General features: G+C 40.3%; 1 protein-coding gene across 2 annotated transcripts in view; it reads left to right on the plus strand.

Moving 5' to 3' along the window:
- The window catches only part of LOC109918887 (histamine H2 receptor-like), a 53,615-nt gene that overhangs the window by 4,350 nt on the left and 34,926 nt on the right, over positions 1–14,339 (plus strand). For both annotated transcript variants that reach the window (XR_007263366.1, XM_048603766.1), the window contains exon 2: positions 3,240–4,677. Coding sequence is in view for 1 of the 2 variants with exons in the window: in XM_048603766.1 (XP_048459723.1) it covers positions 3,563–4,677 (1,115 nt within the window). In the remaining variant the exon portion in view is untranslated. The remainder of the gene's footprint in view (positions 1–3,239; positions 4,678–14,339) is intronic.

Genomic DNA, 14,339 nt, shown 5'->3' on the forward strand with positions numbered 1-14,339 from the left:
GCTGTAGGGCTCAGGCTGACATGGGTTGTAGACTAGGTCCTCTAAGATAGTTACACTTGAACTGTACTGGTGGCAGTTGGTAGGGTGATTTGTGGCAGTGTGTGCGTGATTGAACCTCAAGACAGTTAACTTGCCTTGTACTGTGACTTTGGGCAGGTCTTGTCCAAAACCTGACCCCACCCCCACCTTTTCAGGGGTTTGTCTGGTCCCTGATGTACTGAACAGTAGCTTTTCAACCAGGTAAGGTGTCTGTCTCATTCTTGTCTTGTCCACTTGGGAGAAGATTCTAATCAGACCAACTTCTCACCCAGCCACTGAGGAGATGCCTTCTTCTCATCCACCTTTACCTTCCTGGTTTAAACCTGGTTTGAACTTTCTGCATATCCAGTTCGTTTTGGAAAGAAAGACTCTGGTAACCACCTTTTGGGTGCATCTCTGTAAAGTTCTGCCATTTCTGCCCTAGTACCCTGGCTGTTGTTTTGACTCCTTATGACTGTTTCCGGTCTGAGTTCAATCTTTTTACTTTCTGAGGGTTTAGCCTGGGTTATCAACACTTTTAGATTCTCTTGCCCAATGTTAGGTCAAAGATCATTGTCTAGTTGTCTGCTCTCATTCTGATGCTCCCACTGTCTTTCCCTGGGAGCCAGGCAGAACCACTTTTGCTTAACGGGTCCTATTTGTTTCCATTCATTTCCAGTGGGTCCTCTTCTGATCCTGTTTGTGTTGGCCGGTACTAGCTTGTCTTCCCTGAATTCTGATGGCTGCTCAGTCTTCCTGTTTGGCCTGGGTCTTTTGGGGATATCATAACTTAATTACTGACCAGGAAATGACAAATGGCGAGTCTATCCCTCCAACTGGGAGCTCCAGAATGATTCCTATGATAACATAATATGATTATTGTACATTTAAGTGAAATTTAAAACTCTGACCAAGTACTTTCCAGACCTTAAAAGAGTGATTCTACCAGTCTTTACTTTCCTGCAAACTACCAGGGGTTGGAGACATTCAGAAAATTAGATGATAACTGCAGAGAAACAATTGACCTTTCAAGTTAATTGAAATAAAGTAATGAAATCATCACCTATTAAAAATTAATAATATAATATTAAAGCACTTGAAGTGGGGAGGGAATTTAGCTAAATTTGGTTTTGTGCAAAAGAATACAGTCGATTAACTGTTATGAAAAGAAAACTTAATGTTTTAGAAAGCTGAAACCTGCGGTAAGGAAAAGAAAAGATTTACGGATACTGGAAATCAGAAACAAAAACAAAAACAAACTGCTGGAATAACTCAACAGGTCTGGCAGCATCTATGGAGAGAAGTCAGAGTAATATTTCAGGTCCAGTGACCCTTCTTCAGAACTGATAGTAGCTAGGAAAACGTTGGTATTTATGCAGAAGATGGGGTGGTGGGTGGGGGGAGAGTAAACGATAGGTGGAGACAAAAGCCAAAGAGACAGAAAAAGAGTTGGACAGACAAAGGAGTGATTAAAGGTCAGCCTGGGAGAATGAGTAGCTGCTAATCGGGGATATTAGTAGCTGACAATGAGTTGTATTTGGTAGCAACCCATGTGATGATAAGGCCTGGTGTGTTGGGGTTGGGATTGGGATAAGGATATGGCCTGAAGCCCTAAAATTGTTGAACTTGATTGAACACCAGAAGACTGAGAAGTTCCCAAGAGGAAAATGAGGTGCTGTTCTGAAACCCGTTGTCAGGTCCTAATAGCCCCATTAGCAGCTATTTATTCCCCCAGACTGACCTTTAAGCACTCCATTGTCTGTCCAACTGTTTTCCTGTCTCTTTGGGTCTTTCTCTACCTATCGGTTACTGTCTCTCCTTCACCCACCCCATCTTCTGCGTTAATACGAACCTTTTCCCAGCTACCATCAGTTCTGAAGAAGGGTCACTGGACCCAAACCATTAACTCTAATTTCTCCCCACAGATGTTGCCAGTCCTGCTGAGTTTTTCTTGAGTTTAAGGATGCTGGTTATAGATTAATTCAAATGCTACTTGAATGCTGTCCTGTTAGGTAAAATGTAGGGAAGGTTTTCAAATTGCCACACTAAGGTGGGCGGTAAAACTGTACCGGAGCATGTAAGGGTGGAGGTCCAAATTTCTGATGTCTCTATGGTGGCTACAATTGTCCCCAAAGAGTGTGAAGTCACAGCATTGTGTTTCTGGGTTGCCTGACTCTATGGTTGACCAGAAACATTTAATAAATCAGTAAAAGTGTATGTTTAGTAGAAAGTGTTGTCTTGTTAACAGCAAGTTTTGTATTTTAATTATTTTTAGACAATACAATGACACTTGTACTCCCAACCAGCTGCAGACAGTACTCGGAACTAATTTAACAGACAGACTGTCTATGACTTGAATATTTGTTTGCACCTCTAATACCACATTTAGCTGCTGGTTTGTATCCAATATGAGGAACAATTTTTTTTAGTAAATTGTGTGAATTTGAATGCGTTACTGATACGTGGTGTTGTATATAGTACCTTTGTGTCCAGACCCTGAAAACCTAACATTGAAACTTAAAAAGGAATGACACACTAGTTTGTTTTACCTGCAGTGACTCAGAATGCACATTATCAGAAAGAATACCACACACCTAAATTAAACACTTCTTTAGTAACTTAAGAAAATAGAGATGAGCCAGACAGTACTGCTCTGAAAATAACAATGAAATTTTTAGTTAGCTGTATTTTCTTTGCCAAATTTACATCTTGAATAACTGTTGCTCGTTAATACATTGTTCTAAACAAGTCTGCGTACACAGTATTTAACTTGACTCAAGACAATTAAAAAATGTTTAATGACTGTACAATTTGGATAATGAAACAGATTAAATAATAACTTGAAGGATACTAATAAATGTAATGCTAGATATTGAATCTGATGTAGAATATGCCAAAGAAATGTAACTTTTTGTTATTAATTATCAAACTTCATTCTCTGAGAAATAAAAATTAGAGAGAATGACCTATTTACCAAAAGTAAGATGTTGATGCAATCTATTTTAAAAAGACATTGTAGAAATTCTGAGCAAGTCTGACCACGTCTTTGGAGAGAGAGAAACAGAGATACCATTTCACTTTGATGATGTTTTATCAGAAATATTCTGCCAGATTTCTTGGATATTTCCTATTTTTAATTTCAGATTTACAGCATGTGTAGTATTTTGCTTTTGTAACAGTCCAATATGAGTTTGACATTTATCATGCCATTTTTATTGCAGCCTCTGCCTACTAACATGGCCACACACACAACTTGACAAGACTGAATTTGTACCAACACACACAGGATGGATGGGATTGGCAAGTTATGTTCTTAACACCTCCTTGGACCTGCCAAGCATTGGTAAAACAAATATATATATGGCTGAGATGGTGAAGATGAGTTCGACTGGCCTATTAATATTTTCACAAATAATCACGGATTTGCCATCTGTACAGACTTGAAACTTAAGTAATATTGAATCTTAAATACTTACTGTGACTCAACTTTATTGCACAGTAGAATTTATCACTGTTTTGACTATGATTTTCTAATTCCAACATCATGGAAGTGGAGGGGAGCCAGAATGCCACCACTTCATCTGAGAACAGGACAGTACTCTCCACAGTCCTGATTGGATTGGTATTAGGAGTGATTGTAATAATAACCATCTTTGGGAATGTGCTGGTGTGCCTAGCAGTTGGATTGAACCGTAAACTCCAGAACCACACAAACTGTTTCATTGTGTCCCTGGCTGCAACAGATCTGCTGCTGGGTTTGCTAGTCTTGCCATTCTCAGCTATCTCAGAGCTGTTTGAATGGCCATTTGGGGACACCTTCTGCAACATTTACACCAGCTTGGATGTCATGCTGTGTACAGCTTCCATCCTCAATCTTTTCATGATCAGCCTGGACCGCTACTATGCTGTGACAGCTCCACTGAGGTATGCCGTGTTTATTACTCGCAACAGAGTTGTCATCTCCCTTGGTCTGATCTGGTGCATTTCAATCATGGTCTCCTTCTTGCCTATCAACTTAGGTTGGAATACCAAAGATTTATCAGTGCAAAGCTTAGCCAATACCAATCAATGCCACTTAGAGCTCAATAAAGTGTATGCCCTCATAGATGCTTTCATCACCTTCTACATCCCTTTACCCATCATGTGCCTGACTTATTATCGAATATTCAAAATCGCAAGGGAACAAGCCAAACGAATCAACACCGTCACTGGATGCACAGCACTGAACCGATCACTGCCAACTGTGAAGGAGCATAAAGCAACTGTAACACTAGCAATAGTGATGGGGGTCTTCATCATTTGTTGGTTCCCTTATTTCACAGTATTTACCCATGAAGGAATTTCAGGCAGACAGGCCAACAAGACTGTCTTTGCTGTGGTCCTGTGGTTGGGTTATGTTAACTCAGCCCTGAACCCCATTCTTTATGCCACCCTCAACCGGGATTTCCGCAAGGCATATGAAAAGCTACTGTGCTGCAAGAAGAGGAACTCATACCATAAAGACCCACCTGACAAGCCTCTGAGCTGCCGGCCGCTACACAATGGGGACCCGAGGAATGAACGGTGCCACCAACTAGGTCCAGATATGGAAGAGAATGAGCTTACTTCAGAAGACAGGAATGGTGAAAATGTTGCTACCTACAAGGAGGATTCAGAAAGGTAACATTCTAATTTCCTTGTATTTTTAATTATGAACTAACTACTTGATTTCTTTGCAGTTTTCACTGCCCACAATACTTGCTAGTGTAAAAATATCACATCAATGTGTCAATTTCTGAATGCCTCGTGTAAGACAGAATGATACCATATCAGTGTAAAAGTACCTTCTTTTTCACTTAGCCTATTTGTGTGACCATGGGATTGTCTTCTCAAGATTGGGAAGAGTATTTGGTGGAGGGATTCAATTTCTCATAAGCAAGTCTATCCACATAACAATGAATCAAACAGAATGCATATGCTAGCAATTGTCAAAATATTCAATTTACACCAGCACTGTCTTGCTATCAACATTCATTCCCACCTTAAAGATAAAATTATAGCTTCCATATTTGATCCTTATCTTGTGTCAGTGATGGGCATCATGTAGAGTATCATAAATGCCTACAGTTAAAGATGATTAAATGTGACATAGCAACTCAATTTCATTGAATCATACTCCTTTATTGTGAGACCATAGGATATAGGAACAGATTTAGGCCATTTGACCCATTGAAGCTGCTCTGCCATTTGGTCATGGCTGATATTTCTCAACCCCATTTCTCCCCATAAGCCTTGATCAACTTACCAATCAAGAACCTATCTATCCCTGTCTTATATACAATCAATGACTTGGCCTCCACAGCCTTCTGTGACAGTGAGTTCCACAGATTCACCATCCTCTGGTTGAAGAAGTTCCTGCTCACCTCAGTTCTCAAGAGTCATCCTTTCACTCTTAGGCTGTGCTCTCAGGTCTTAGCCTCCCCTGCTAGTGGAAACCTCTTCATGTTCTCTCCAAGTCTCTCAGTATTCTGTTTCAATAAGAGCCCTCCCCCAACCTTCTAAACTCCATCATGTACAGACCGAGAGTCCTCAAATGCTCCTCATACAACAAGCCTTCATCTCCAAGATCATTCTTGTAAGACCCCTCTGGACCCCCTCCAATGCTAGCACATCCTTCTTTAGATACGGGGCCCAAAACTGCTCATAATGTTCCAAATGCAGTCTGACCAAAGACCTATACAGTCTTAGTAGTGCATCTCTGCTCTTGTATTCTATCTCTCTTGAAATGGATGCTAATATTGTATTTGCCTTCCTAACTGCCAACTGAATCTGCATGTTGACCATAAAAGAATCAGGAACTAGGACTCCCAAATCCCGTTGTGCTTCAGACTTTTAAGCCTTTCCTATTTAGAAAATAGTCTATGCCTCCATTCTTCTTACAAAGTGCAAAACCCTGCACTTTCCCACATTGTATTCCATCTGCCACTTTTTGCCCACTCCCCTAGCCTGTCCAAGTACTTCTGCAGCCTTGTCAACACTACCTGCCTGTCCAACTATCCTTGTGTCATCTGAAAACTTAGCAATAATGCCCTCAGTGAACCACTGCAACTACAGTAATAGTCAAATTAGGAAAGGGAAAAATAAGTTCATGGAATTCTTAGTGCTCCTAGAATTAAATCTATTCTGTAAACCATGTGTGTAACTTGCGTTTTCTCATTCTTTTACATCAACTTTTCCCTCCTCTGTACTTTGCTCACACAGATTGATGCAAACACTGTAAGAAATAACATGCTAATCAGTAAGCTTTGATGATTTTCATGCTTTTCTCATTGTGGTCTAAGTTATCAATAAAGAGGGAAAAAATGATCACTGATAATGGGAGAATCTTACATGTGAAAGAGAATTATATCCTGTTCCCCTGCTCATTTCTCAAAGCTCTGCAATTTGTGTTGTGTGTAGATATTTATTTATTAAATCGAATCTGTCTGCACCACCCTTTCAGAGGGCAGTGCTGTATTTGAGAATCTCTTTGACTTGCTGCATCATCACTTCCTAATCTGTGGTTCTTCTACAATTTCTTACAGCAGGAATGGAGTTCCACTTTAGGAGGCACATTAGTTGGCGCAAGCCTCACACAAACCTGAACTCCCTGCTGAGCATGCAGCCAGTTACTATTGCATTTAGTGCCAGGTTACACAATGAAGATAAGCAGAGTGAGATTTGTGTGCTGGCTGTATCATTTCTAAGGTGTGGTGTAATCACACATGCAATCTCTGCACCCACTAATAGGCCAATAAAATGTTAGAACTTTTACTGTTTAATGTTTGCTATAAATTGCTTTCAAAGGGTTTAAATCTTTTTTGTCTATGGACAACTCAAATATGTCTCACTCTACTTTAACCTATCTCTGAAATTTAATCAAAGTCTAGTCTATTCACAATCCATAGAATGAAAGGAAGTGCTGAGTACAGATTTTGAAATTTAAGTTCTCACTCTTCCATCCTCAAGTTAGTATTTCATTTGCTTAACTTCACTGATTATTAAATATTTAGCATTTAAACATTTACTGGTGTCCACCCTGTTAATCAGCTCCATTGGTAACGAGTTTAGGGAATCATTTAAAACAGAAATAGTGCACAATGACTAAAAAAATTAACTTTAACCAAAACCATTCGGCAACATCCATTCCAGACAACACCTTGAGGTGGCATGCGAAATAACTCAGATGGGTACATTATGATAAAATTGAGTCAGCATGGATTTAACTTTTTTTTAGGTACTTGATAATGTACATATAGGTTTTTGGCGAGGATTTTAATAGGCTGTCACAGAACCAGGAAGCCCACAAGACTGAAGCACACTGAAGAGGCAGTGAGCTTCTGAAGGGATTTGAAAAATGATTCATCTGGAAGAAAGGTGTTGTGATTAAACTGCATCCATATGTTAAAGATAAACAATTCAGGTGTCTCAGGATCAGAGTGGGAAGTGTAAATAATTGGGAAGGGACAGACCAATTACGAGAAGAATTTTGGAAAATAGGTTAAAGGGTATAAAAATACAGGGGATATAAATCAAATGGCTCTAATTTACTGGACACAACACAGGATAAATATCTGGAGATAATGATGGGTAGCTCACTGAAATCAGTAAAAGCATATGTGACTAGTATAATGTAGCAGGAAGAAAAAGGAACGGTATTTTAGGATGTACTGTATAGCTTGGGAAGGAGAACTCAAATCCCATTGGTAACTAGTTTTTACCAAACACTGATATCTAGAGTGTCTTACAGGCCTCTGATCAACATACTTCAGCTAGTTATCTTCAATTTTAGTGCTAACCAAGCTGATACCTAGTTTAAGGCATTTAAGCTATTAAAAAAAAAGGTTGCAGAGGCTGAAATTCTTTACATGGAGCAAAATCACTAAAAGTGTATGTTGTGTATGTGTGTGTTTGTGTGTGTGTCTGTGTGTGAGTGAGAGAGAGAGAGAGATAGATTGGGAATCCTGAAATTGAGTTTAGCTGTCATTTTAAAATGCCTCTGCATTCATTGCGACTCTGTGAAGATCTTGGCCTTTATCTCGGATAAGTGGGTCTGGGGTATATGTTTTAAAATTCATTTGCAGGCAGTGGACATTCCTATCAAGGCCAGCATTTATTGCCCATCCCTAAATGCCCAGTAGTCAATTAAGAGTCAACCACATTGCTGGGGGTCTGGAATCACATGTAGGCCTGACCAGGCAAGGAACGCAGTCACCTCCCTGAAAGGACATTAGTGAAGCAAATAGACATTTTCAGTAAAAAAAAAAGTTGCTGGAAAAGCTCAGCAGGTCAGGCAGCATCTGTGAAGAGAAATCAGAGTTAATGTTTCGTGTCTGGTGACCCTTCCTCAAAACTTTTTTTGCCTCTGCAATGTAGAAGTCAGTACGCCAGAATACAATAGCACCACCCTTATCAGCAGGCTTAATAACAAAGTCAGGGTTGGATCTAAGTGCACGGAGTGCAGACAGTTCGAGGGAGATAGGTTAGATTGGGTGAGGGGAGTAGATAAATAGAAGCGACCAATGTTAAGTTGACAGTTCTCAATGAATAAATCGAGTGCAGGTGAAAGGCTAGAGGGAGGGGTCCAGGTGGAGAGGGAGTGTTGGAGATGGGCAAAGGGGTCTGTGGGACAGGGAAAGGACTCTGGTCCAAAGAAATGGGCACAGAGGTGAAGATGATGGAAGATGAATTCGAGGATGTCAGGCCCAAAATTTGTAAAGGTGGCGACACAGAGGGACAAAACTGAGACCTTTGCTGAGTACAGAATGTTCAGCATTGGAGAGCGGAAGGTTAGGAGGGAGTGGGGTTGGAGGAGGGGATGGAGTCAGAGTGAAGGGGAGGGGAAGAAGATTCCAGAGGGCCATGGGTATCTCAGAAATTCTGAGGAAGGGTCACTGGACCCAAAATGTTAACTCTGATTCCTCTTTACAGATGCTACCAGACCTGCTGAGCTTTTCTGGCAACTTTTGTTTTTTTTTCTAATCTACAGCATCCACAGTTCTTACAGTTTTTATTTAGACTTTTTCAACAATCAACGATAGTTTCAAGTTCATCATTAGATTCTTAATTCCAGATTTTTATTGGATTTAAATTCCACAATTTGTCATTGAACCTAGGTCCTCAGAACAATACCTGGGTCTCTGGATTAATACTCTAGTGTTGATACCACTAGGCCATTGCCTCCTGTGGTCAATCTGATAAATTGTACTTTTAAGACTGATATCAAGAAACACTTATTCACACAACAGAAGTGCTGGATAATCTCAGCAGGTCTGGTAGCATTTGTGGAAAGCAATACACAGTTAATCTTTCAAATCCAGTGACCCTTCATCTGTTTTTCTCCCCGCAGATATTGCCAGACCTGCAGAGTAGATTGTCCAGCACTTTCTGTCTTTGTTTCAATTTTTTGTCAGTGTCGTTTTGTCATTGCCTTCCCTTCTCAGGTGTACCGTGAGAGGGCAGGCTCCAAGACTAACTCAGTCAAAACAGAAATCAAACCTGTACTTTGACCTTATTCTGAACCATATGCTATGTACCTAAGCACCTTTTTAGGAAATAATAGGCTACTGCATTTCATGAACTTTAGGTTCCATTCGCAAGGACAAAACAAGTTAATCTGCTAAGAGAACTTTCCTTATTTGTAATTACCTTGTGATGAATATAAAGAAATTGTGCTCATCAATTCTACACTTAACTGCATTGGATAGTCTTGAGGGCTATTAGTTTAATAATTGGATACCAGGAATTATAGAACAAATTATAGAGTTACTCAGATACACAATCAATATATTCCTCAGTAGGAAGTTTGATTTATTAGACATGTAAAGACTATTTTATTTTCTGTACTTTTGATTGTGGACTAAAATGTAAAAAGAATTGTGAAAGGAATTGCTGCACTTTCAAAAACAAGTTATTGAAACACATTGTGTGTGAAGTTTGCACTAATGCTTCTGTTCAATAGTGGGGAAACTGTTTGTAGTAGGCTTGGTATTCCAGTGTGTATGCCAAGTGAGTTTTGGCTGGCAGCAAGTAGCTGATTGGTTTGTACAGTTGTACCCCATTGTGGATGCCAATAATCATCAATCTGGCAACAGTGATCAATTTGATTCCTGGATAACTGAATAGTTTGTGGATATCAACAATATAGTGAGAAGCCTTTGGATCTCTGTAAAGGGCAGCTGTTGTTTCTTTTTGCATTAAAAATAACTAAAGCCTAAGAAATCCAATTATTTTCTTACATCAGTTGCTGCAGGTTGCTGTACATAACTTGTAGCAAAGAGACTTTTCAATTAGTGTACCATTTGCCCCATGCCTCTTGCGAAGAAGTGAAGGAACCTAGAGAAATGAGATTGAAGAACAGAAAGCCCTGGCAAGTCAAAAGGATCATTTCAGAAAAGCTTGTAGACTAGGTTCTCAGCTTTCTTTTATTCCCTGCACCCATTAAGTCAATGGTTTCTATTTATCTGTGTCTAAATGAATGTGTGCATCGAGTTTTAAAAGGGGCTTAGAGTTTTAACCACTAGAGCCACATGTGGCTAGTTCAGAGCTGCTGACTTGTGATTAAAAATTACTTTCTATTTACTGTGTTTTCCGTTAACTTGATTTCAACAGGTAAATCAGACAATTTTTGTGCTTAGGTTACATCATTAACTTTTGAGACCACTGCAGGAGTAGTGGGGCTTGAGAACCAGTGCACATTCCCAAGTGGGTCATTACAGTTGACCTTTTTGCCTCAATGACATTATCAGTCTTACAGATCAGTTTCTTTTTAAAAGTTGCAGTCAAGTTAATATCCTTATTTGTTTAGTGCTGAAGCTGACCAATTTGTCATCAGGCCTTGAAATTCTGTAAAAAGGTTTGAATGCCTTACTTTCCAAAACAAAATAAAATTTCTAGTTGTTTATTTTTAGTTAAGAGTGGTGCTTCAAGCAGTGTTTTATTTCTCCCACGGACACACAGCTGCAAGGAGTAATCATTGGTTTACTGAGGTGATAGCACGTGTGTGTTTATCATGTGTTGCAAACCACAGAGCCACTCCTGCTTGAAGTAAAGCAAACTTCACAACCTCAGCTGCAACTTACAAAAATACATGTCACTAAGTTCACAATTGCCAGTAATTTCTGTCACTGATATTTTTCTTTGATAGGGCTGTGAGCATTGGTTCTCAAAAATGAAACTTACACCCAGTTAAGATCATTTGTGACACAATTTAGATGTAGAGTCTTGTTAAACGCCAAAATATACTTCAGCTTTTACCTCAGAAGATCAACTCTTGCTACGCCAGAGGGCTGTACCCAGATCCTACATTAACTTTCTTTCTAAATATCTCTGGACAGTTTGTGGCAAATCATGGAGAAACCAAAGCTAAGTAATGGCTACTTTGTGATTTGGTCTGAAGGCTGGTTGAAAATATTTTCAAGATGCCCTAAACACATTTGAGTTATAGACTGATCCAAGGAACATGCAGAGCTGATTTTTTTGATTTGATCATGGGACGTGGCCATCACTGGCTGAGGCAGCATTTATTGCTCATCCCTAAATTCCCTTGCAGAAAGTGGTGGTGAGCTGTGTTTTTGAATTGCAGTAATAATTGGTGTATAGGTACTCTCTCTCAGTGCTAATAGAAAGAGAGTCCCAGATTTCAACCCAGTGACAGTGAAGAAATGGTGATATAGTTCCAAGTCAGGGTGACATGTAGCTTGCAGGGAAATATATAGGTGGTAATGTTCTCATGTATCTGCTTCCTTTGCCCTTCTTCGTGGTAGAAGTCGCAGGTTTGGAAGGTGATGTCAAAGGATCTTTGGCGAGTAACTGAAACGTAACTTGGAGGTGGTGCACAGAGCTGCCACTGTGCATTAGTAATAAGGTGAGACATTGTTGGAAATGGTGGGTGGCATGCTATTCAGTGTGTTGCTTTGTCCTGGATGGTGTCAAGTTTCTTGAGTGCTGTTGGAGCTGCACCCATCGAGGTGAGTGGGGAGTATTCCACCATACTCCTGACTTGCACCATGTAGGTGGTGAACAGTCACTAGAGAGTCAGAAGGTGAGTTAATCACAGCAAAATTCCTAATATGTGATCCACTATTGTAGCCATAGTATTTATGTCAATTTCTAATTCAGTTTCTAGTTTACAGTGATCTCTAGGATGCTGTTTGTGGGGGATTTAGCGATAGTATGCCATTGAATGTAATAGTTAGATTCTCTCTTGTCGGAGATCATGATTACCTGGATTTAGCATGGCGCAAATGTTATTTACCACTTATTAACCATAGTCTGGATGTTATCCAGGTCTTGTTGCATTTGGATACAGAGTGCTTCAGCATCTGATGATGGGGATATTTGTCGAGATTCATCCTCCCCCTATTAATTTTTTAACTGTCCCCTACTATTCACAACTGAATATGGCAGGGCAACAGTGCTTAGATTTGATTCATTGGTTGTGGGAGCATTTAGTCCTGTTTATCACTTCCTGCTTATACTGTTCAGCATGCAAGCAATCCTCTGTTATAGCTTCACCAGGGTGACAACAAATTTTTAGTATGTCTAGTGCTGCTCCTTCACTCTTCATCGAACGAGGGTTGATCATGAAGCTTGATGGTAATGATAGAGTTGCAGGATGTGCCGGATGATAAGATACAGACTTTTATTCAATACAGTTGCTAGATCTGTTCAAAGACTGAAAGAACTGTGGATGCTGTACATCAGAAACAAAAACAAAAATTGCTGGAAAAACTCAGCAAGTCATGCAGCGTCTGTGGAGAGAAATCAGATTTAGGGTTTCAGGTCGAGTGAAACCATCCTGAGGAAGGGTCACTTGACCTAAAATATTAACTCTGATTTCTCTCCACAGATGCTGCCAGACCTGCTGAGCTTTTCCAGCAATTTCTGTGTTTGTTTCTGTTCAGACTGTTACATTGTCAAGTAGTGCCACAGAACACATCAATGAGGATATTCTCAGTATGAAGACAGGAATTTGTCTCCAAAATAATTGTGTAGTGGTTGCTCCCACTAATACTGTAATGGGCAAATGCATCTGTGACAGGGTAGATTGGCGAGCACCAGGCCAAGTAAGATTTTCCTTTTGCTGATTTTCTCACTATCTTTTGCAGATGTTCTCTAGGGGCCGGTGAGCTAGGTTAGTAGTAGGGTGGCACGGTGACTCAGTGGTTAGCACTGCTGCCTCACAGTGCCAGGGACCTGGGTTCAATTCTACCCTTGGGTGACTGTCTGTGTGGAGTTTGCACATTTTTCCCGTGTCTGCATGGGTTTTCTCCAGGTACTCTGGTTTCCTCCCACAGTCCAAAGATGTGCAGGTTAGGTGGATTGGCTAAGTTAAATTGCCCATAGTGTTCAGGGTCTGTAGATTAGGTGGGTTATAGGGGGATGGGTCTGGGTGGGATGCTGCACGGGTCGGTGTGGACTTGTTGGGCTGAAGGGCCTGTTTCCACACTGTAGGGATTCTATGATGATTCTATTGGCTATTAAGCACTCTTGGAAAAGGACATTAAGTGCCACACTCACAGTACATTTTTTGCCTTTGCCATCCTCAGTAGTGTACCACGAGGAGCATTGATTCATTAACCAAAGGGGCATGTAGGTGGTAATCAATAGGAGGTTTTGTTATCCATGTTTAACCTGATGATATGAGATTGCATGGCATCCAAAGTCAACATTGAGGACTCCCAGGATAACTCCCTCCTGACTTTATACCATTGTGTTGCCACCTCTGCTGGAGCTGTCCTGTAACAAGGAAAGTGGGATAATGTCTGTAAGGACTGCTTCTGTGAGAATGATCATAACAGGGCTAATTATTGACTAGCGTGAGCAACAGCTCTCCCACATTTGTCACAAGGCCTCAGATGTTAGTAAGGAGGACTCTGCAGAGTCGACAGAGCTGTGTTTGCCATGGTCATTTTCAGTGCCAACATTGATGCCCTGTTCTCCATCAGTTTCATTCCTTTCTTTTAGAGATAGTAATGGTTTTGTACAACTGAATTGTTTGTTAGGCTATTTCATAGTCAACCACATTGCTGTAGATCTGAAGTTGCATTGAAGGGCAAACCAGGTTACAATAGCACATTTCCTTTCCTAAAGGACGCTTGTGAAACCAGATATGTTTTTCAATTACCATTGGTTACATGATCACCTTACACTAGCTTTTTATTCCAGATTTTATTAAATTCACATTTTACCATTTATCTTAGTGGAATTCAAATTCCGTGTCCCCATTAATCTGTGACTCTGGATTGTTGGGCTCGTAACATTATCACGCTTCTGTTTCTTCTGCACATTGTCCCTGCATG

This window comes from Rhincodon typus, chromosome 12 (genome assembly GCF_021869965.1).
Source record: "Rhincodon typus isolate 14 chromosome 12, sRhiTyp1.1, whole genome shotgun sequence".
Lineage (NCBI taxonomy): Eukaryota > Metazoa > Chordata > Chondrichthyes > Orectolobiformes > Rhincodontidae > Rhincodon > Rhincodon typus.